Raw genomic sequence first — 22,868 nt, 5'->3', positions numbered from 1 at the left:
GACCTACTAAAATGACAGATTTTTACCGTTAACCGAGAACTATTACCATTTACCGTTTTACTTGGTTACTTGTGCATGTTGTAAGCTCTAAGCTGAATTGGGCCCTGCCCTTGGTTACTGACCTACTCGAGCCAGGACTGGGCTCGGTCGGGTAGGTTGGAACCCTGGGACACCGTTTCGGTATACTCGAGTACTACCACTGGAGGGATAAGGTGATGGCCAGACAAACCAAGGGATTCTGAAGTTATAAGGTGCAGTTGACCGAAATGGTTCTATTGGAACACCGTATCCTTCAATGTGTGTTTATTTTGCATAATGATAACTGTTTCATACTAATGTGCCAATGTGCAACCCATGAGCCATGCCTGTGATATGCTCAAATTACTCGTAACATGATAACTGTCTCATGTTAATGTGTCAATGTGCAATCGTGAACCATATATGTATCATGCCTAACTTGTTTGATTTATTAGAACTGCTAGAGTGTCTTAGAACCTCACTGGGTTGTGTAGCTCATTCCACATTTTTGTTTTCCTTAACAGGGTTCGAGACCAAGAATGCTCGTGAATAGTATTTGATTGTTTTCTTTTAAAGACTTTAAGTTGTATTATAGCTGATGCCTATAGTACATATTCCGTTGGATTGTATTTAAGTTTGAAAGCTAACTAATTGTAAGTGTGAGATATTTTGGAATACTTTAATTATGTATTGAAGTTATTTGAAACATTCCGAACTTTTGAATTATGGATTGTAGTGAGTCTTGGTAAGAGCTGGGCAGGCGTCCTGCGGATACCCTTTGGTTCGCCTTAGGGAGAAGTGGGGGCGTCACAAAAATCTCTATAGTTTTCAAGATGGAACAATCAATTAAAATCTCACAAACCTCTTATAAGGTTTTTAACAATTACATAGAACTCCCCTCAAGTTTTAAAAATTACATATACCTCCCTTACTTTTATTATTTAGTAACCTTGTAGGTCCAACAAGATAAATTTTCTCACAAAAATCCTAAATTTCCCTTTTGTACAAAACTAAGAAAGAAAAATATATTACACTCAATCATTTTCTTCCACACGTTGCACAAATCAGCAAGTCTAATCTCTAATAACAATCCAAGCATAAGTTCTAAAATTAAGTAACCGTCGATCCCAAATTGTATATATAGTATCAATACTTACCACGTGAAAAACAAAAAAAAAATACACACACAAAAACCCCATTGACAACCAATTTTATCTTCCAAATTAAATATCAATGCTCAAATACTTTTTAAATACAAGTTAATCTGATCTAGAACCACTATTACAACCTTTCTATGTCCTTAAAAATATTAATATTTCTGAAGTAAATAATAAATTCTACCTCCACAATAATATCATAATTAAAAATTTCTAATCTACTAAAAGAAATTCTTATGTAATTATGGACATTTTATAAAATTTTTTCTTGAAAACAAACAAAATATGACAAATTCCACATCTTTATTTTTTTTCTATTTCAACCATCAATTTCATTATATATTTCTCTATCACTGCAAGTCTCTTCATTTCCTTCTAGTTTGACATATAATCTACTCCCTCTATTGATTTTGTAATCTCTATTTGCTAATATCCACAAAAGTGAAGATAATAAAAAGAGGTTATGTTAACTAGAAAATAGAGAAGCCAAAATAAATAAGAGATAGAAAATAGATTTTTTTGGGTTTTGTAAATTTATTGCCTTAAATTTAAAATTGCCTACAAAGTAGAGGGCATTATAGATATTTTACTAAGTTTTCAAATTTGAGGGGAGCTAAGTGAATGATGTGAACATAGGCCCTGATGGTTCATGTTCAAGTCGTATCAATGGTTGATCTATTGGAGTTCATCACATCATCATCAAATCATCCATTGGAGTTCATCACATCCGGATCCTTTCCAATGTTTTAGTTCGTTTATTGGTTATAATTGTTATTAGGATTTATGTTGTCATTCTCTAAATTAATTCCAACAATTTTGGTTGCATAACTAGGGTTAGTTTGGAATTAATTTAAGTTGTTAGTTTGGTTGAATAAACGGCTAAAGGTTATGCAGACCAATGTTGGAGTCGAATTAGTGTTAGGTTAGTTGAGTCAAGTTAGGGTTGTTATTCTTAGCCGAACTTAGGTTAAGTCTTAGTTATAGTTGAGTTAGGTTTTGAGTTTTGTAAAAGCTATATAAAGCCTTAAGTGTCAATGTTTTTCATAGTGAATGATGAATTAAGAAAATTTCAGCAAATACTTTGTGTTTCGCGAGTCTCTTGTTCAAGAGTTCCAAACTTGAATACTTAAGAAGATTCTTCAGTTTCAATTGATTTATCAATTTAGAAATGCACTAGATTGTGGTATTCTCCTACTCTTCTAACTGTCCTTGATCATTTATAATCCGGTACTCTAAACTAGGTCCCGATGGTTCATGTTCAAGTCATAAAATGGTTGATCCATTGGAGTTCATCATATCATCATCAACTCATCCATTGGAGTTCATCAAACTATGATACCATATTCTAAATTTTTGAACTTGTCTCTTACAGGTATTGTCATAGAGTTGGCAGGGTTCGTATAAGTGAAATTGTCAGAAGACTCAAGGAAGGTTTTTGAAATTATCCCTAACCTTTTTCATGTGATCATCTGTGATAGCCCTATTTTCCCCAAAGGCAAACCAGAGGGGTCAGCAGACCGCCTGCCCAACTTTCGCCAGGACTCACTACGATCCATAGCAAGAATTACTTGAAATTTCTAAACTAACCAAAATAATATTCATTACACCCCAAAATAACACTTACATACATCCAAAAGCTAATACATAGGTTCATGTACAAAAGATTCATCATTCGGCGCCTATCTTAATTACAACCCAAAAATATATACACTACAGTCATTTCTACTAAAATAAAAACTTAAAGTCTCTCAACACATTCCAACAGTATTCTTGAGCACTCTCGGATCCGAATCCTGTTAAGGAAAACAAAACGTGGGATGAGCTTACGTCCAGTGAGCATTCCAGGTAAACAAGCAAAATAAGAGAATAACACAATTTAACATGTAAGCACGATTTCCCAACTAATATAGGTTCAAGTAAATCGATACTCAACTTTAGAAACTAGTAGTAGAGCAATTAATTGTAATAGGAATCTTTCAACGTAAAATACTTGATAAACAATAACATTCATGCGTGCATTCAATCATTCGTTCAAGTAAATACAAGAATGAACAATAATTTAAACATTAAAAGGATACGGGGCTCACAAAGAGCAACATTCACCTTATAACTACCAATAAACAATCTTCTACATTTTACCACCTTATAACCTCCGAACTCCCACCTTATGTCCTCCAAAAGATCAACGATCCCCTCATTTAACATTCACCTTATGCCCTCCGTGTCGCGCCCCATTTTTAAATGAAAATGTAATGTGTTTAGAAAAATGAATTTTTGATTGATTTTTGATTGAAAAATGGGTTTTTGATTTATTTTGAGTAAAAAGGAGCTTTTGATCTTTAGAAAATAAATAAAGAAAATGAGCCTAAATGGGACTTAAAGTGCGACGATTTTGATCCAAAAATAATAGTTTAAAAAGGGTTTTTAAGAAAAAAATAGGAGTCGTCACTTGGTATTGAGTTAAGGTGTACCAAGTCACATAAAATGAATTTTTAAAGAAAAAATAGAGAAAACCCTTTTTAAACGACTCCAAGTCTGCGAAAATCAAGAGAAAAGAGGCCAGGAGTCACATTTGAAGAAAGGGAAGGCAAGGATAAAATCCAAGGCACTCTTTCAACCTAACCAAGGCTAGTTGCGTGGTTTAGTCAAAAAATTTTCTTATTTTAACTTAGGAATTTATCACATTTGGATGTCACTATATGGATGCAAAAACCTAAGTCTAGGAGGATGTCGGGGGTCGGAATATCTCTTCAAAAGCTTGATTGGTGCAAATCACATTAATTGTGATGCCCAAGAGTGACTCTTTGAAGAGGTCACAAATATGCAAAAATATGAGACCCGAAGAAAATAAAAGAAAATAATAATTATACAAATATACATGATCTAAAGGAATGCATCATAACGGGTGCGGGGGCTAAAATTCATGACTTTAATTTTCCCTTTAATAGAGGGAATACGAGCGTGCTAAGGTTAGAAAACCATATTCATCCATATCCCATATTCGAGGGGTATTTCTCCTATCTAATCAAGCAAAATGATCTAACCTAGTTCTAACTTTCCTTAAATGAAATGCAAGTCTAATGTCATGATTCATACATAGGGGGTAAGGAATATACATATAAGGAAAATATGGGATAAGGGATATACATATAAGGGGAATGTCATGTAAAATAAAAAAACCCTACAAAAGTAGAAACTATGCATGAAATGTAGTGCTTTGTCACACAAACATAATCTAACGCGTGGATGGTTCCTAAGGGTCTAGCGTTGGACTAGCCTATGTCTATAAACTCTCACTAGCGTTGGACTAGTGAGAAATCGGAGAGGAGGGCCACAACTAGCGTTGGACTAGTGTGAAATTGGAAGAAAAGGGGGCTACAACTAGCGTTGGACTAGTGTGGTAATGACATGCATTTATTACAATCAAATAAATCATGTAAAATATAATAAAACAAATAAACACATAAATCACATATAGCATATAGCACATAGGCATGATATCTAGATGCAAGGTTCTAAGAAAGCGAGTAACAAGTAAACACATAAGCATGCAAAACACACAAAGCAAATAAAGCCCTAACTATTACATTTGGGGGCCCTAACAACAATTTAAAAAGGAAAAGAATGAAATGAAATGAAATAATAACCTAACTATTACAATTTTGGCATTTAATTGCCTTCCAAATAAAAATTAAATAAATATACAAAATCAAAACAATTAAAGTGACTAAATAAATAAATGAAATAAAAACATTCAAAAAGAATGCAATTACGCACATAAAGTCACATAGGAGCACATAGGATCAAGTAAAATCAAAATAAAGAGTAGAGTATACCTCCCTTAAATTGGTGACCTAATGAAGTGAAGTTTTCCTTATTTACCCTCCAAAATAAAGAAAAAGGGTCAAGACATCGCTTTAATTAACAAATAATCACATGAAATGGAAATAAACACGAAATTGAATCAATCAAATCATTCAAATAAAAATAAACAACCCATATTCAATAAATTAAAACCAACAAGGACCCAATTGAAATAATTAAAGAAGTTTGAGGGGTCAAATTATTATTATTACAAATATTAGGGGTCTAAATTAAAATAAATTAAAATTAATGGCTTAAGAATGAAACCTACCAAAAGAAAACTAAAATTCACAAAAAATAAATGAAAAACCATTTGTTACAATTAAACAACAAAAATACCCAAAATTTCACTAAAAATCCAAATCATAATCATAAATCTCTCAAAACTATTAAACCTCAAATTTTATCCTAAAATTCACTAAAAATCTATCCAAAAATCACATTAAATCATATCAAAGAAAAATAACATGATAAAGGACAAAAATGATTAATTTTCCAATTTTCTGGGCTATAGTGGCATTAGTTAAAAAAGTAGGGGCTAAAGTGCAATTTCTGGAATTTTTCATGCAAAGCATCGAGGCAAGCTTTCTTCTTTATTAGCTTTCTCTGCAACGTTTCTGGGTTTCATGCCCACCGCAATTTCATCAAACAAAACATCCAACCAAACATCAACTTTGAACCAAAACAACCTAAATATGCAACTCCCAACGTCAAACAGATCAAATGCTACACTTTATCGCAAGATTATAACAGAAAAATGGAGAAAAAACAGCAAAGGAAGAACACAAAATGCAGAGAGCAAAAAGGAAGAAATCTGTCATAAATCCGAACTTGTATGACGGAAGAGAGTTTAAAGATTACCTCTGATGTTTTGAACGATGGAACAACACGTGACACGGTAAGATAAGCAGATTCAAGTGCGAAAAAGCTACTGGTGGGAAGCTGCAAAATTTTCTCCCGGGACTGACGGTGCCGCGACTTGAAGCTTCAATTCAACAGGTCTGGAGTTGTTTTTCCCGAATTATTTCTGAACAAAAACTTCTCCATTGCAGTCCAGGATATTTCAGAAACGAAGAAACCTCCCTGAAAATCTGAAATATGATCAGAAATTGGAGACGAATCAGGCTGATGAATCAGCCTGAGCCCAGGGTTTCTTCCAGCAAAAATTTTCTTTTGATCTCCTTTTTCCTCTATTTTTCCCTCTTCTCTCTCTGTGTCTTTCTTGCTCCGCCTCTTTTCTCCTCTCTTTTCTTTCTTTTCCTTGCTTTTCCCTACTCATCCGCCACCTTCTTCCTTTTCTTTTCCTTGGTTTTTCCTCAGCAATCTCTCTTGCTCTCTCGGTTTCTTCCTTCCACAGCCCCTCTCCCTTTCTTTTTTTCTTGGCAGCCTCCACCTTCTCTCAATCTCCTCCCTCTCTTGTTACCCGTAGCTTTTCCCTCTGGTTTTCCTCCTTTTTCCAGATTTCCCCCAAGCTTTTTCTCCTTTCTCCCTCGAAACTCTTCCCTCTCTCTTGCCTTTCTTCCTCTGGTTTCTTGCCCGTAAACTTTTCCCAGATTTTCCTTGCTTAGTTCCAGATTTTTCCTTGCTCTCTTTGGTTTCCTCTCCCTCTATTGGTTCCTCAGCCCGTAGCTTCCCTTGTTTTTTTTGTTTTCAGTTTCCTTCTTCTTCCCAAAGCTTCACCGCCAGCTCTCGTAGCTTTTTTCCTCCAACCCCCAGCCGCCATTCTCTTTTTCCTGTCTTCCCAAAGCTCCTCACAACCCTCTCCCAATCTCTTTTCCAGTTTTTCTCTCCTCAAGCCCGTAGCTTTTTTTCTTGGTTCCCCCCTTTCTTTTTTCCCAGTTTTTCTCCTCCAGCCCGTAGCCCCTCCTTTGTTCAATCTTGCTCTTCCTCTCGCTGCCATTTTCTTTGTTTCTTACCTTAGCTTTCTTTTCCTCCCTCAGCCAAGACTCTCTCGCTTGTTTCTTTCCCGTTCTCTTCCTTAGTTTCCCTTCTAGCCGGCCCTCTTTTTTTTTTTTTTTTTTTTTTTTGTTTCCCAAATTTTCTAGATTATCTTAGACTTCCAAGTGTCTAGCCACTTAACCACCCCTTGCATGTGTTGTCAACCAAGAATGAGGACATTTGTCCTATTTGCATGTACTCCACTTGTCTAATATTCCCCTAATACACTTGTCTAATGATCCCCTAAAACACTTGTTTAATAATTCCCTAATACACTTATCTTCTTATTTTTATTTATTTATTATATATTTTTTCCAAAATCAATTTAGATAAACAACAAAAAAATGTTAACTCCTAATTGTAACTGCATTGCACAATTTTATTTATCTTAAAAAAAATGAATCTAAAAGGTATAAAGACAAATTTTGAATTTTTGTGAGAATTTTTCCTTTTTTAGAAATTTAATGCAAAATTACCTTAAAAATGAAAATGATAAACCTAATTTATATAAAAAAAATGAACATTAACTATCAATTAAAATAAAATAAAATAAAATAAAATAAAACAAGAATAAAGCTAAAATTGAATAAAATAAATGAAATTTTGGTGTCTACACTCCGAAAAATCAACAATCCCCTCATTTAACATTAAACATTAAACATTGTACTCGAGACCTTTCGGCAAAGAGTTTTGAGTTTTGCACTTAACATTGGTAAGTTATAAACCCAAAGCTATCCAGCTCATCCGACCTTGCAAATGGCAGGTCTCGAATAGGGTGCCAGCCAGCCACGGATTTAAGGGGGGGGCTGGTGGGGGCTTAAGCCCCCCCCCCCCAAGCAGCGCGAAAACCCCCTATATATAGGGGATTCCGGCGGCCAGCCCAGCCCAGCCCAGCCCTCCCACGGTGATCCAGATCTACCATCCTCCATGGCTCCATGAATGCTGCAGAGGAAGTGAAGAAGAGCTGGAAAGCCGCTGCCGTGCTGACTGCTGAGGAAGAAGATGACCCATTTCATTTTGAATTTTTTTTTTTGCCCTCTAAATACAAAACGACGTCGTTTCACTTTTAGTGGAACGACGTCATTTTGTATAATGAGGGGAAAAAAAAATACATCAGATGAAGCCCTAAGGCTTCATCTGATGCAAAAGCACGCCGCCAGTGCCAAAGGGCAAACAAGACTCAAACTCCAAGAAGAAGACGCCAGGCTCAAAGAACTCCAAGAAGCTTCAGTTGAGATTCTACCATCTTGCTTCAAGCCTTCAATTCAAGGCTCCAAGACTCCAACTCTCCACCATTCCATTCACATAAATCTTTTAGGTTAGTTTTTTGGTTTAAATTACAATATTCATCTTTATATTTTTGTTAATTATATGTTTAAATTATTTTTGAATTTTGAGTATCTTGATATTAATTTGATTAAGATTAATTTTTATTTAGTTTATGTTAATGTAATTTAAGAATTTGAAAGATTACATTAAAAAATTTAATGATATTAAATTTAAATTAGAAATTAGTTTAGAAATTGTATAGATTTTAGGTTGTATTTAGTTTTTAAAATTTTGTTAGTTTTATATTTGAAATTTTAAGAATTAATTATGTGAATTAGAAATTTTGAATGTAAATATAAATTCAAAATTTTATGAGATTGAATTAGAGATTATATGGGTATTTAGTTGTACCTTATTTTAACTTTTTGATAATTTTATATAATGAATTTTATAAATTGAGAAATATAAGTAATATGAATTTATTATTAAATTAAAGAATTATTTATATGAATTTTAAATTAATTGATTATTGAATTGCATAATTTTATTGAATTTAACCACAATTATTTAATTGTGACAGAAAATGGAGAGATTCTTTAAACCTAAACGAGTTCGTAGTGGTGAATCTTCAAATGAGCCTAATATTAGTGAACCAGTTCAAAATCAATCTTGTGTGGAATTGAATTTAAATGATATTGTTAGTGATCCGGGATTACGAAAATCAGTTGAGAAATTTGATATTTCTCTTCGAGACCATGTCCGAAGAGAGTATTTGACTAGGGGACCTTGCCAACCGATTGGCCATATGTATCCAAAAACATCATTTGGTAAACAACATAGAAGTTTCCAAGATAGTTGGTATCAAAAGTTTGTATGGTTAGAGTATAGCATATCGAAAGATGCGGCGTTTTGCTTTTGGTGCTTTCTTTTCAAAACACAAAATAAGGGAGGTCGATATGCAAAGGATGCCTTTACAAACACGGGATTCAATAATTGGAAAGAGGCAATGGAAAGATTTAATGAACATATTGGAGCTGTGAATAGTTGCCATAATGATGCTAGAATACAGTTTGAAAGTTTTCAAGATCAAAGGCATAGTGTGTCAAATGTGCTACGATCTTGTGGGCGCGAAATAGATATTGCATATCGCACCCGTTTAACTGCTGCTCTGGATGTGACCCGCTTTCTTTTGAAGCAAGGATTGGCTTTTCGTGGAAATGATGAGTCAACTAGTTCTTCAAATAGAGGCAATTTTCTTGAATTGTTTGAGTGGTATAGCCAGCGAAATACTGAGATTTTTGAGGTTGTAAATCAAAATGCTCCTGCAAATAATCAACTAACTTCTCCAATGATTCAAAAAGATCTGGCACATGCTTGTGCCTCAGAGATCACAAGTGTTATAATCAATGATATTGGAGACAATTATTTTTCCCTAATAGTTGATGAGTCTCGAGACAGTTCAGTAAAAGAGCAAATGGGAGTTGTTTTGAGATATGTGAACAAAGAAGGGCGTGTGATTGAACGTTTCCTTGCAATTGTACATGTGTCTGACACCACATCTCTTTGTTTGAAAGATGCAATTGATTCTTTATTCGCGCAACACGGATTATCATTATCCAAATTGAGAGGTCAAGGATATGATGGAGTTTCAAATATGCGAGGTGAGTTCAATGGTTTGAAGGCCCTTATATTACAAGAAAATCCCTATGCGATGTATATTCACTGTTTTGCTCACCAACTCCAGTTAGTTATTGTTGCTGTTGCTAAGGAAAATATCATTGTCAGTGAATTCTTTGTCTATGTCTCTATGATTGTCAATTTAACTGGAGCATCATGTAAAAGGAGAGATCAATTAAGACAAATAGAACATGATAAGATTGTTACACTTTTAGACAGTGGAGATATTATTAGTGGAAAAGGCAAAAATCAAGAAACTAGTTTAGCAAGACCAGGGGATACTCGTTGGGGATCACACTATCTAACATTACTTCGTCTATCCTCTATGTGGGCTTCGGTGATTGGAATATTGGGAAATATACAAGATGATGCCACCACTTCTGACAATAGAGGCATGGCCAGGGGTTTGATTGATAGAATGAATGATTATGAGTTTGTTTTTGCATTGCACCTGATGAAGTATTTATTGGGAATCACAAATGACTTGTCACTTGTTTTGCAACAAAGGGATCAAAATATTGTCCAAGCCATGAGTTTGATTGATACTATGAAATCTCAATTGCAAGACTTTAGGGAAGAGGGATGACAAATAATTTTAGATGAAGTCAACGATTTTTGTGAGTTGAATATGATTCCCGTGATTGATATGGAAGACAGTATAGCAATCCGTGGCAATGCCAGGCGCAGTCGCAGAGGTCAAACCATCACTAATTTTCATCATTATCGCGTGTAAATTTTTTGTGAGGTATTATTTTTGAAATTATTATTTCATTACATTTGTTACTTGTTAGCAGATTTTCTTAGTTATTAATTTTATTATTGTTGTGATGTCAGGTTGTTGATTTAATTATACAAGAGATGAATAATCGTTTCTCGGAAGTTAGCACGGAATTGCTTAGTTGCATAGCATGTCTTGATCCAAAAAGTTCTTTCTCTCAATTCAATGTGCAGAAACTACTCCGTCTTGCTGATTTATATCCTGAAGACTTCTCAAGTAACGATTATTTATATCTTGAGTCTCAACTTCGAAATTATATTTATAATGTGCAACGCGATCCTCAATTTTCAGAAGTTGGAGATTTGGGAAGTCTTGCTCAACAAATGGTTAAAACTGGTAAAAATACAGTTTTTCCATTGGTTTATCGTCTGATCCAGTTGGCATTAGTTCTACCAGTTGCGACTGCTTCTGTTGAAAGAGTATTTTCTGCAATGAATATTGTCAAGACTGATTTGCGCAACAAAATGGGAGACGAGTGGATGAATGACTGTCTGGTTGTATACATCGAGAAGGATATTTTTGCAACAATTGAAAATGAGCAAATATTGCAGCGTTTTCAACGGATGAAGACTCGCAGAATGCAATTGCCTCCTCTTCGTTATTCGAGTGCAACAACTACCAATACTTCAAGTGTTAATCAATAACAAATTTTTGGGTATGTATAATTATATGTTTTTATTATTTTTATAATTATTGATTCTAAATTTTACTTATTAAATATATTTATTTCGTCACAAAAAAAAATTTTTAATACACTTCAGCCCCCCCAAAAATAAATTTCTGGCTCCGTCCCTGGTGCCAGCATAGGGTTAAGCTCAGTTCAGCTGATGCGATAAAGTACACATCAGCTTACATTTTTGCACATTTATCACGCATTCATGCAATGTGAACATGCATTCATAGCAGATTAACAAAATAAGAAAATCACAACAGTCATTCACTTATTAGCATGTCATTCAAAGGAGAGCACTTAAGCAAATAATAACATTTTCTCAAGTCATGCATAATCAAATAACATGAATTGGAACACTCACCAATCAATTGAAACCCTTCACTTTAACCCTGGTTCGTCCTCTTGAATTCTCTCAAGTCCTGTGGTCATATACTATATTAAAAGACTAGCAATACAAAGCCAAAATACATGAAGAAATTGAGGTTTCAAAACTTCATTTAGAAAATGCATCAATTTACAAGTTTTATGCCAGTATAACCTATCAAAATATAATATTTTCTTGTTGAAATCGAGGAAGAAACCTCATGTGCTTACTAAATCAACGTTGCAAAAGTCATTTGGAGTACAAGAGCAAACGTTTGAAGAAATTAGAACAAGACTTTCAAAATACAAAGTTGAAAATTGTCCGACCTAAAATCATTTGAAGAAACTTATTTCCTTTCATTTAAACCTCAATTCCACTCATAAAACCAAGCTCAAAATGGTTTAACAACTCCAACTTAAAGTTGGAAATGGAAGCAAGAACAAGTTTAGGAAACAGAATTTTCTCCAGTTTTGCACGACATTGTTTGAAAAATCATATCACAAGTTTCTTAAGTCCAAAATTTATAAAATTTATACCATTGGAAAATAGATTCAAAGGACTACAATTTTCCAGAATACATATTTGTATAATTTTGTCCATCAATCAGTCGAATTCCAGTTTCAAGTTACTGTTTCATCAAGTAGAAAAAAAAAAGCAGGTGTGAAAATTCAGTCAACTTTGGAAAATCGTGTAGATATTCATAGGAATTAAGAAAAATTCTGAAATTTTCACGGTAGAATGTACTCTAAATTTAGTTTCAAACGCAATAAGCGAAACTCAATTTGGATTTTTCTACACCAAGATATAACAGATTTTTCAAGACTGCTTAGAGTCTCCTGTGGGAAAATTTTCAGCAACACTTCCTCTTATTTTCTTAACTTTTCCATCCAAACTCAACACCAATATTCATATCAATCCAACCTCAATCACAACCACAAGTTACAAGCTATAAAGTACTCTTGTTTAAGGCCACAAAACCATTCAAAATATCAAATTTTCTAGCTCAAAATCAACCACAACAAAGCTAAAATTTGAAATCCTAAGCTGAAAATTTCAACTATAGGCTGAAATTTTCCATAAGCAAGCCAAAATAACTTATGAAAGCTAGAAGATTCACATGGCAAAGCTACTAAATTATGGCCAAACTCAAAGCATCATATAAAAGCTGAAATTTCACCATCAAAACTGAAAATTTTGAATCACCACTCAAACCATGAAATTTCTTATGAAAACTACCAAAATCAAGCTCTAAATCCACTCTTATGCAAGTATTAAAAGAAAAGAGGGCATCTTGATATACCTACCTTGAAACCCTATGAAGATATGGCAACCAAGTGCTTCTTTCTCCAAAATCTTTCCACCAAAGCCCTTAATCCTCCCTAAGTGTCAACTTTTATGGAGTGATTTGCAAGATTAAGGTGAAAACTCAAGATTCAAGCAAGAACTAGAGGTTGAAGATGAAGTTTTCCTTCCTTTTTTTCTCTCCAAGGAGTAGGCCAAGAGAGGGGAGAAGATGATAGGATATTTGGTCAATTTTTTGTTAATAAAAGGTTAAGAAAGGTGTTAGTCAAAGTCAATGGTCCAATGCTTTAATGACAAATGGCCTCTAAGGGTTAATCCTCATCCTATTGTTTTCCGATCACTAAAATATCTAGCCAACCTCTAATTATCTCTTAACAACTTATAAAATAATATCCCTTTGCACAAAACTCCTCATATTTTTCAAAAATTTATCGCACATACCTCACTAGTGGGTTCCACTTCCATAATACATTACGAATTTAACATGTACTAATTTATACAAGGAAAATGATTTAAAAACTTGACTCACTTGTAAAAATATCTAGAAAATGAAGGCAATAGGGTAAAGTAACGAAAATGTATTCGAAAAAATAAAATAAAATAAAATAAAATAAAGAAATTTTTCGGGTCCTCACATCGTCTATCATTTGATTATGTGTAAATTAGTACAAAAAATGGTTTAACAAAATAAAGTTAGTAGGCTCATTAAAGGAAAGTAGAAAAATTATATATTTTAAAGCAACTTCAAAGAAACATAAATATTAGAATGATATAAAATAGAAAGAAATTTCTCTGTAGAACTAACATAAAAACTAGGGTATATAATTTATATTTCTTAGGAAAAGATATTATTGTTCTTGTTTTCATTATGGAGAGAGATAACTTAAATGCTACAAAAAGTTTTGGTTTAATGTATAAAAACTAAGGGCTGGATTTAGCCCCTCTTTTTCTATGTTTGTATACTTTGCAACCTCATAGCACTAATCAATATGATTTAGATTTAGTGTTTGATATTTTGCATAAGCAAGATCACTTTATCGATAATCTTAAAACTATTTTCAAAACTGTTCTGTTTGCTTCCATATCTTTGCAATTTATATTTTTGTGGAATAGAACAAATTCAAATAAATTTGGAATTCATTTTATTTTCTAAATAATTAAATTACCGTATTTATACAGTCAATTTATAATCATCTTATAACGACTCAAAATTATAAACACAAACAATGTCTAAACCAAGAGTAATAATCGACCTAATTTGTATGCAGTACCTATCAAACTATCATCATGGTTGTTGGTTCGATTTCATAGGCTAATTATGCTTTGCACAAAAAAAAGTTAAAAACTAATAATGTAAGGTTACAAGGGGAAGTATGACAAAATGAAAGAAAATTAATTATGTTTATCTTTCCGAATGATTTGTAAGTAGGAAAACTTCAAATTTTTTATTTCACTTTGTCGTGAGAATTTTATAGAAAAATGGCTTATTAGACAATAACAATTTAGACATAAGAAAGAATTTTTTTAATATTTAGAGTAATTATCACTAATTTTCCATGTATTATCCTGCCTTTTTTAATTAACCAAACTTGCAACCAAAAGGTCCTTTATTTTCCGTTAATTGACTTTTGCTTACTCCACCGTTTTTAGCTCCACCGAAACAGACTAAGAGTCTGTTTGATAACATAAAAAAGTGCTGAATCTGAATTTTTTCAGACAATCAGATGTTTTGAGTGTTTGATAAATGAAAATTCATTTGCTGAACTTGTTAAGTAGTGCTGAACTTGTGTGTATTTTTTTCAGCATAAGAATCCTAACTGAATGCTTAATTCTGATAGGAATCAATAGAATTACTTCAATTACCTTATCTTATCTACCAAATCTACCATTATTTGTTAATTATGTTCAAAATTCTTATCTAATTAAACAATCTAATATTCTCTATCTAATGATTTTCTATTTCTTTTTTCTCCCTTTTGAATGATTTTCACATCTTCTCCATACTCCACATATAATATATTTCATTTTTTATATTAATTTGATTTAAAAATAAATATTATCATTTTCATGCCTAACATTTTTAACTAATTAAATCATAGGTTCTATTTCTTTTTTGGATGAAAAGATATAAGGGCAAATTTGTCAAATTTAACTTATTAAACATTCAGTTATAAATGTTTATCAAACAGTATAAATAGGTTTAACATTAAAATTCAGACATTCATATATTTCTTTTCAATACTTAAAATTCAGCAAATTAATTGTTTCAGTATTCAGAATTCAGAATTCAAACTTCAAAATTCAGATTCAGTTTTATCAAACGAACCTAAAAAGGCCCCAACAAATCGCAGATTACCACATGATTCAAAAATTTCCTTTTAAACTTAAAAAATATTGAACTGTAATTTTAGAAACGGTTCAATTCAAAGTAGAGCAACCATCTGATGGCTACTCTAATAGAAGACATCCAGTGCATAAGTAATCTGTTTCAAAATTGTTCCTTCTCTTTTGTTAGTTCAGGGTTTGTGGGATGTATCAAGTTGAGCATGCATGCTCTAAACATCTTTGTAGATGAAGAATGGGTGAATCCCAATCTTAGGTGTTAGGCACCAATGTTTTTGTAGGACCTTTGTCCTCTTGCTTGGACCTTTGTCCAAATACTGTAATATTTCGGTTATTTCTATAAAGCTAACGTTTCGACAAAAAAAAAAAAAAAAAAAAAAAAATTCAAAGTAGAGCAGCTTTTCCAAAGGCCTTTTACTCCGGTTGCCGAAAGCCTGTAAGTAACATAGAAATTCATCTTTCAGTTAATTTGTCACAAGTGAGAAAAGAAATCTATCTTATTGTGATTCTTCTTATCCCCTCCCCTAACACACTTCTGCTTCTTCAGGCCAAACCCCTCTTCTTCGTCTTCTTCATTTTCTAAGGCCCTCACCCTTTCAGATTCCTTTTTCTTTTTTTTTTTCTTTTGATTGTTCTTTGAAATTTAAATTTGTTTGAATTGAGAATTCTACTGCCAGCAGGGGTCGGAAGAACCCTTTTAGTTTCTTGAATGACGGAGCCTCAAAATTAATTCTTTGGGTGAGTATTCTTATTGGGTTCTGCAAAATTTTGGACTTTTATAGTCTTGCAGAAAGTTTACTGCTTTATTTGTGCATTTGAGAGTTTGATTAGATCTGCCCATCTGAACCTTCTTAATGTCTTTGTCATTAATTCCTAGTGCTAGAAAATTGTTTTTTCTTGGCCCCCAAATGAAGAGGCTAAAGACCCTCTCATACTAGCTGTTTGATTTGTCAAAGTTTTGTAATTTTGGAACTTGTTATTTTTTTCGGATGAAGACTTTAAAGCTGCAATCTTGTTAAGCTTTTTGTTGGGTTGGCTGTGGTATTATAATTTTTTGCTGGCTGTTTAAAAGTCTTGAAAGTGAAAGGAAAAATTAGAAAGGATGAAAGTGTATGTGCACAAACATGGAGAAAGATTTTTTTTTTTTTTTTCGAAATCGCATGTTTCATGTTGTTCTTCAGTTTGTTTGGTTAAATAGCTATTGATTTCCCCCCCCCCCCCCCCCCCCAAAAAAAAATATAGATTATAGAAACTGTATACAGGTCAGAAATTTGGCAATGAAAACAAGTGGTTATCTGGAAAGTTGTTGGAGAATAACTGTATACCTGATTGTTAGGAGCTTAATTTTGTTTTTAGAATGATGATTTTGACTACTCAATTTTAAAACATGAATTTTGAATGGTTTGGAGACTATTTTTTGACTTCATGGATTTGCTAATTTTTGTGCCACTTTTTATTGTCTGTAAAAATTCTAGCTAGATTTTGCCTCTGCTAATTTTCTCTATTTCTAAATTATTTTTTGACTTTTAGTCTGATTGTTTAACTGAGCTAAAAGGTGATCACATGGCACCTGATGACTGTCAAGTGTATAACTTGAGTTTTTTAAACCAATTTGGAGGTGGTAGTTACCTAAGAATTTAGATTGTTGTATACTTACTGCCAGTAGTCGTGTTGGGTTTGATTCAACCAATTGCCTTTGTACGAGTGTTAAGGTTCTTTTCCTTTTTTTTCTTTAATTTCAACAGCAAGTTTAGATGAAAATAGGAGTTTGTTTGAGTTGAAAATGAAAACAATTTCTGGAAGTGGGGGGATTTCGGATTTTGTGATGTCACAGATTCTTTATTATGTGATTTCTTTTCAATGCGAGATGGGTAATGTGGTACATTTTTGTGCCTCTACCCTTAAGAAGCTTTTCACAGAAAGTGGAAATGAAGAATATGATTTACATGGTGAAAATGTAAGATGGAGAAAGTTTAAAATGTGTTATCTCTATGAAGCAGAATTACTTGATTTCTGGAAGTGTTCAAATAATGGATATGAACCATGGATAAGACATAGATCAAATTATATTCCACTTAGTTGAGGCTTAAATAGAAATAAATGCTTTGGCAAATAATGCTCAAAGGATTACGCTTTAGACTTGATCTTATGTAATCCTATTGACCAATCACATTTAAGGGGATGTAAAAAGAGGGATTCACGGAGTTGGACTGTGTCAATTATGTTTTTGTTGAGTATTCATGCATAGATGTTGATTAGTGATCTGGTATTGTTTTCTTGACTAGTTGCTGGGCACTTAAAATTGTACTTCAGTATTTCTAGTCTGACACTATGAGCTGGAAGCCACCCATGATGCATTTGATTGGCCACTTTTCTGAGCTCATGACTGCGAGCTGTGCTACATTAAAGCAGTGCCAATTAAAGCAAAAGCAGTTATATTGTTTTGAACATTCACAAAATGGCAGCTAAAACTTTATCATTGCAATCATGGTTGTTAGCCCAAAGTTTTGAACAGATTTTCTGGTAGTCAAAATTTTCCTGCTGGTTAAAAATGGCACACCAAACAACAACAGGCCTAAGTAATACTGAATGCTGATTATTCAGTTTGCTAAGGAAAAAAATATCTATGTATGGTTGGCTAAAGACCTCTGATGGTTCTTCAGTCCAGTTAATTATGAAAGTGCATCTCAGTTGGACTTTTATCCTGTCTGTGTCTTTCTATTTTATTCTTCTCCTTTTTGTGTTTTTGGGTTGCTTTTGGCCTTAGCCAAATGATTTGTTTTCCTGCTCTCTTTGTGGAATTTCTCTCTTCAACTTAACCAGAGATTATTGTTCTCCATGTTCTCCAGTGGATTATAATAATTTACAGCATCTTTCTTTTCTCAGGTACAAAGTGCTTCAAGTAGTTGTTCCTGATCCATTAGGAGCAACTAACTTGTTGGACCGGTCAACTCAGAAAACTTTTACAACTTATATTAACATGCTGGGGCACTATGGAGAGATGTTGTCAACTTAGAATTAGTTAAGATGAAAAACTTGCAGGTAATTGATTGTTTCAATAGAGATTTTGACGGTAATTACTGAACTTCTATCTTGGGTGCCATAAAGACTCACAAAATCTTGTCCAGTTCTTGACCTGCTGCTATCAGCTCTTCTTGCCTGTGTACCGTGAATCATTTTTCCTATGATCGCCGCAGATAATTGGATAACCACAAAAACTCAGGAGCAAATAATTGTTTGTTATCTTGGAAGGATCATAGTGCATTGGAACAATGTTGTTATGTTAATCGTGGTGATGTTATATGCTTTATAATGTCCCATAAATATACGCATTTCAGAACTTGAAGTGTGATAACTTATTGCATGGAATTTATTGCATGCGGCCTTTGAAACCAAGAATAGCAGTGGAGAATGAACTTTGAGCGCCATTTTCAGTTAGTTTTCATAATCAATCTGTAAAGATCTTGATGAATGAGCTCCCATCCACAGGGTCCATCTTATTTATGCCATGGTCATAATTTCATATGCAAACGATGAGGCTATGTTGACCAAAGCTACAGTTCTTCTAATTTATATCTATCTGTCATCTGAAATCAAGAGCATATTGTAAGGGTCTGTGATTGATGATTCATATGTAAGTATTAGAAGAGAAGATGACTGGAGAAGTGTTTGAATTGATTTAGATTTAAACATGGAGAGTTCCCATGTGAAGGATCCAATCCCACTCTTTCTATCTGCATGTTATTGCGTTTTCTTGGTGATATTGCAAATGGTTAGCAAATCAATAGGAAGAGAGCATTATATGGCTTTTGATACAATGTCATGGTGGTCCATCCGCATTTCTTCACTGGCTTTTGAATTGTAGGAGACAGCAAGTCCTGTCATTCTGGTGCCATATTGTAGTCAAGTATGCATTATCTGTGGCACCTATATAAGGTTGTAAGAATGTTTGGATATTTCCTCAATGAATGTTAATGAAAGATGGATGCATGATGCAAGCTTTTCGCAGCTTTGGTCCAGAGTTATGAGGGTTTGGTGCTTTGTACTTACTAGTCCAGCGATTTGTGATGAATAGAAGAATAATTGCCTCCTTTAACTATTTGTGCTACTTATACCTCCAAAAAATACAATCAACTTCTAATTGATGTATCGTCTAATAGAGGAGACTTGGATAAGGATACTTTATCTGATTGCTGAAATTACAAAATTTCTCATGTAAATGTTTGTACCAACACAAGAATTCACACAGACACGTGTGTCGCTAGTATTATTTGGAGGTTGTTACATAAATAAATTGATATCCTGACTATAAAAATGTTTATTTTAGTATTAAAAAAAATCCTTTGGGATGGCATCTGAGAGATTATCTTTCCCACTTTATGATGGAAAACAATGTAAATAGGACTGTAGGAGTCACGATGCTAAGATGTTTTAAAGTCAGCCAAAGTTGCTAGAAGTTTTTGTACTTTTTAGAGCAAACAGCTTATGGATAATTCTTGGTCAATGGATAAACAACATAAGATTTTATGCTACTTTTGCTGAACTTAAGAGACAAAAGTACCCTAAAATAAAAAAAGGCTGCAATTATTCCAGAAGTCTTTCAACTGTAAAGCATTCTTTGATCCATTGAACTGCGTGATATTTTCCTACTGATCAGGAGTTGATTCTGAGTAATTATTTGGTTCCCTGTTCATGAGGATTATATTCTAGTGCCATATTCTAGTCAATCATGCATTATCTCTGGCACCTATACTACGTCGTCAGATTATATGGATATTTTCCTCAATGAATGTTAATAAAAGATGGATGGATGTTGCAAGCTTTTAGCAGCTTTGGTCCAGAGTTATGAGAGTTTGATGCTTTGTTACTTACTAGTCAAGCGGTTAGTCTTTTACATGCTTGTAGTACAAGTGTTTGTTAAATTGCTTCAGTCAGTTATGCTACTACTACTTGGTGATTATGAATTCTTTTTGTTAAATTTTTTTTTCCAGTTTTAATCCCAGAATTTACTCCTTGTTTCTTTTCTGTGCCCCAATATTTGAGAGGATACTGATTGTAACACTTGGTGTTTTAAAAGGATGAATGCAAAAGATGCTATTTTTAATAGATTGGAACGTAAGTTTGAATATCTATTTTGCAAGTTTATGCAGCATTGTTGTTACTCAGAATGATGTTTTTACCTTAATCGCAATAGCCCATCAATATTCTAGGAAAAGAATATCACAAAACCTTGTCCACATTGAATTTTGGAATTGAATGGGTGGTTGAGTTGTTGCAAGTGACAACTGGCTTAGTAGAATTATGAGGAAATCAAATTATGACTAAGTTATACCACGTAATAGAAGGTTGGTCAATGAATTGGTGAATATGTAATTTTCAATATTTGGCTATTTCCATCTAAATTTTCTTTATTGCGTGGGAATGCCACTAATCAGGATTCAGTTCCCCGTAGTTCTTCATCTCACATTACTTGCCGTACCAAGTTTTTAATGTCTTTTTCGCATCACCAGATTGTGACTTTTGTTGGAAAGTGTTTGTGTATTATATATTTGCTTTCTGGTGGTCAGATGTCCCAATGATGATTTATTACTTTATTTCTCCTTGTTACCCATACTGTAAAGATGTTTTGAGGTAGGTAAGCTGAAGGTGATGCATATTTCCCTTCAAGGACAGAGAGGAGCCAGATTTGGAGAATTGTGTAGCAGTTCTGGACCTAACATGCAAGCAGCTTCCCAATTTTACTCTGTATTTTACTTCTCCAACAGGTCTCTCGCCTTTGCCATTCTTTTGTTACTTAGTGCAGATGTTCATCTATTTAATCTAATCTTTTAAATCCGTTTTAACCTGCATGTGTATTAGTCGCGGAAGCAGCTGTGACATATTTGCTCGGACAAAAATTAAACCTCTCAGCTCAAGTAAACTTGCCAGAAAGCTCGACCTAACTCTAGGATCTTGGACTTGTAAGTTTCCTTGTGCAGTCCGACCGTGCAGGCTATCTGTGATTCCGAACACAAATGATGGTCACCCATGTATATCTGTGACTGAAGAAGATAGGAGGACAGACCAAGCCTGGAATGATGAGCTGGAGACTTTTCTGAGCAAATGGTCACCACCAGGGTACTTGTGGAGGGGATTATCTGTTCTTATCTTGGCTGGGCAGGTCATTAGTAGGACCATAAAGGGCAAAGTCCACTGGAGAAACACCCTGCAACAACTGGAGAGGGTTGGACCTAAATCTGTAGGTGTCTGTCTCTTAACTTCAGCTTTTGTTGGAATGGCCTTCACCATACAATTTGTGAGAGAGTTCACTAGGTTAGGGCTGAATAGAGCTGTTGGTGGTGTCTTAGCGCTAGCTTTTTCAAGGGAGCTGAGTCCTGTAGTCACATCAATTGTAATTGCAGGACGTATTGGGAGTGCATTTGCTGCAGAATTGGGCACCATGCAAGTTTCTGAGCAAACTGACACGTTGAGAGTTCTTGGTGCAGATCCTGTTGATTATCTTGTTACACCAAGGGTTATCGCTTCCTGCATTGCTCTGCCATTTTTAACTCTAATGTGCTTCACTGTAGGGATGGCGTCCAGTGCCCTTTTGGCTGATAGTGTTTATGGGATTGGCATAAACATAATCTTGGATTCTGCTCATAGAGCTCTTAAATCATGGGATTTAGTCAGTGCAATGATCAAGTCTCAGGTATTTGGTGGGATTATATCCGTAGTTAGCTGCGCTTGGGGAGTTACAACATTGGGGGGTGCCAAAGGCGTTGGAGAATCAACAACTTCTGCTGTGGTTATATCTCTTGTTGGTATTTTTATAGCTGACTTCGCTCTATCTTATTGCTTCTTCCAGGGAGCAGGAGACTCGCTGAAGAATTTATGACTTTCCGCTAAGAGCTTTAATGGTTCAATCTTTTGTTGGATATTTTCTTGTAAAACTTATTTCTCTAAGACAAGTCGAGTTGTTTGTCTTATAGCTCGTACCCTTTTTTGGATGCATAAAACCAACGTATACATATTGGCGCTGCTTTTGAATCTAGGTTGGTCATTCCTGTTTTAAATCAGGATAAAAAAGTAATCATTCTCCTTGAATGCCAATATTCTGAGATCTTGAATGGACGGCTAAAGATGCTTTTTTATCATCGGATGCCCCGGCTATTCCGTGCATGATCACTTGAAGTTTAGCCTCGTTCATAGTTCTCGCAATGCATTTGAAAAAACTTTGAGCAAAATCGGCTGTAAATTTATTTCATTTGGACTGCAATCGTACAACCTCGACTTTCCTAATTTCCTCCCCCCCCCCTCCCCCTCCCCCCCCCCTCCTCCTGCTCTACCTATTAAGTTCCCTAAATGGTCGTAAAACCAGCTTTACTTGAGTTGCCTCAATAAAGACTACGAGGAACCTACCTGGTCAATGTAGAAAATCTGTTTACTAGCATTAGATTAAGAAATAAGTATTGCAGCTCCTTTCTTAACCAACGCAGTCAGTAA

The 22,868-nt window shown here is 34.2% G+C and overlaps 2 protein-coding genes and 2 long non-coding RNA genes across 7 annotated transcripts; 3 read left to right on the top strand and 1 right to left on the bottom strand.

Annotated features, from left to right (window-relative positions):
* Positions 1 to 2,743: 2,743 nt before the first annotated feature.
* Positions 2,744 to 7,068, bottom strand: LOC140021750 (uncharacterized). The gene is made up of 2 exons (XR_011825720.1): positions 5,901 to 7,068; positions 2,744 to 5,058 (listed from the first exon to the last, which is right to left on the bottom strand). It is a non-coding gene; the product is annotated as an uncharacterized lncRNA (long non-coding RNA).
* Positions 7,069 to 8,829: 1,761 nt separating this feature from the next.
* On the top strand, positions 8,830 to 10,509 carry LOC113718175 (uncharacterized). The gene has a single exon (XM_027243094.2). The coding sequence runs from the start codon at positions 8,830 to 8,832 to the stop codon at positions 10,507 to 10,509; it is 1,680 nt and encodes a 559-aa protein (XP_027098895.2).
* A 248-nt stretch (positions 10,510 to 10,757) lies between these two features.
* Positions 10,758 to 11,133, top strand: LOC113719262 (uncharacterized). Its single transcript, XR_011825589.1, has 2 exons — positions 10,758 to 10,917; positions 10,993 to 11,133. It is a non-coding gene; the product is annotated as an uncharacterized lncRNA (long non-coding RNA).
* Positions 11,134 to 15,821: 4,688 nt separating this feature from the next.
* On the top strand, positions 15,822 to 22,412 carry LOC113719259 (protein TRIGALACTOSYLDIACYLGLYCEROL 1, chloroplastic-like). 4 transcript variants are annotated; one of them, XM_027244431.2, is made up of 4 exons: positions 15,822 to 16,121; positions 18,270 to 18,425; positions 21,057 to 21,148; positions 21,243 to 22,412. In XM_027244431.2, exons 2-4 carry the CDS (start codon positions 18,411 to 18,413, stop codon positions 22,258 to 22,260), a joined length of 1,125 nt encoding a protein of 374 aa, XP_027100232.1. In that variant the 5' UTR covers positions 15,822 to 16,121; positions 18,270 to 18,410; the 3' UTR covers positions 22,261 to 22,412. The 4 variants fall into 4 exon arrangements, with proteins under 4 accessions (XP_027100232.1, XP_071927788.1, XP_027100228.1 ...); XM_072071687.1 differs by having other exon boundaries at positions 21,019 to 21,148; XM_027244427.2 differs by having other exon boundaries at positions 15,823 to 16,121; positions 21,005 to 21,148.
* The last annotated feature ends 456 nt before the right edge of the window (positions 22,413 to 22,868 follow it).

Source organism: Coffea arabica, chromosome 11e (genome assembly GCF_036785885.1).
Source record: "Coffea arabica cultivar ET-39 chromosome 11e, Coffea Arabica ET-39 HiFi, whole genome shotgun sequence".
Classification (NCBI taxonomy): domain Eukaryota; kingdom Viridiplantae; phylum Streptophyta; class Magnoliopsida; order Gentianales; family Rubiaceae; genus Coffea; species Coffea arabica.
Note: the sequence above shows the minus strand (reverse complement) of the source record. Positions and strands in the feature narration are given on the sequence as shown.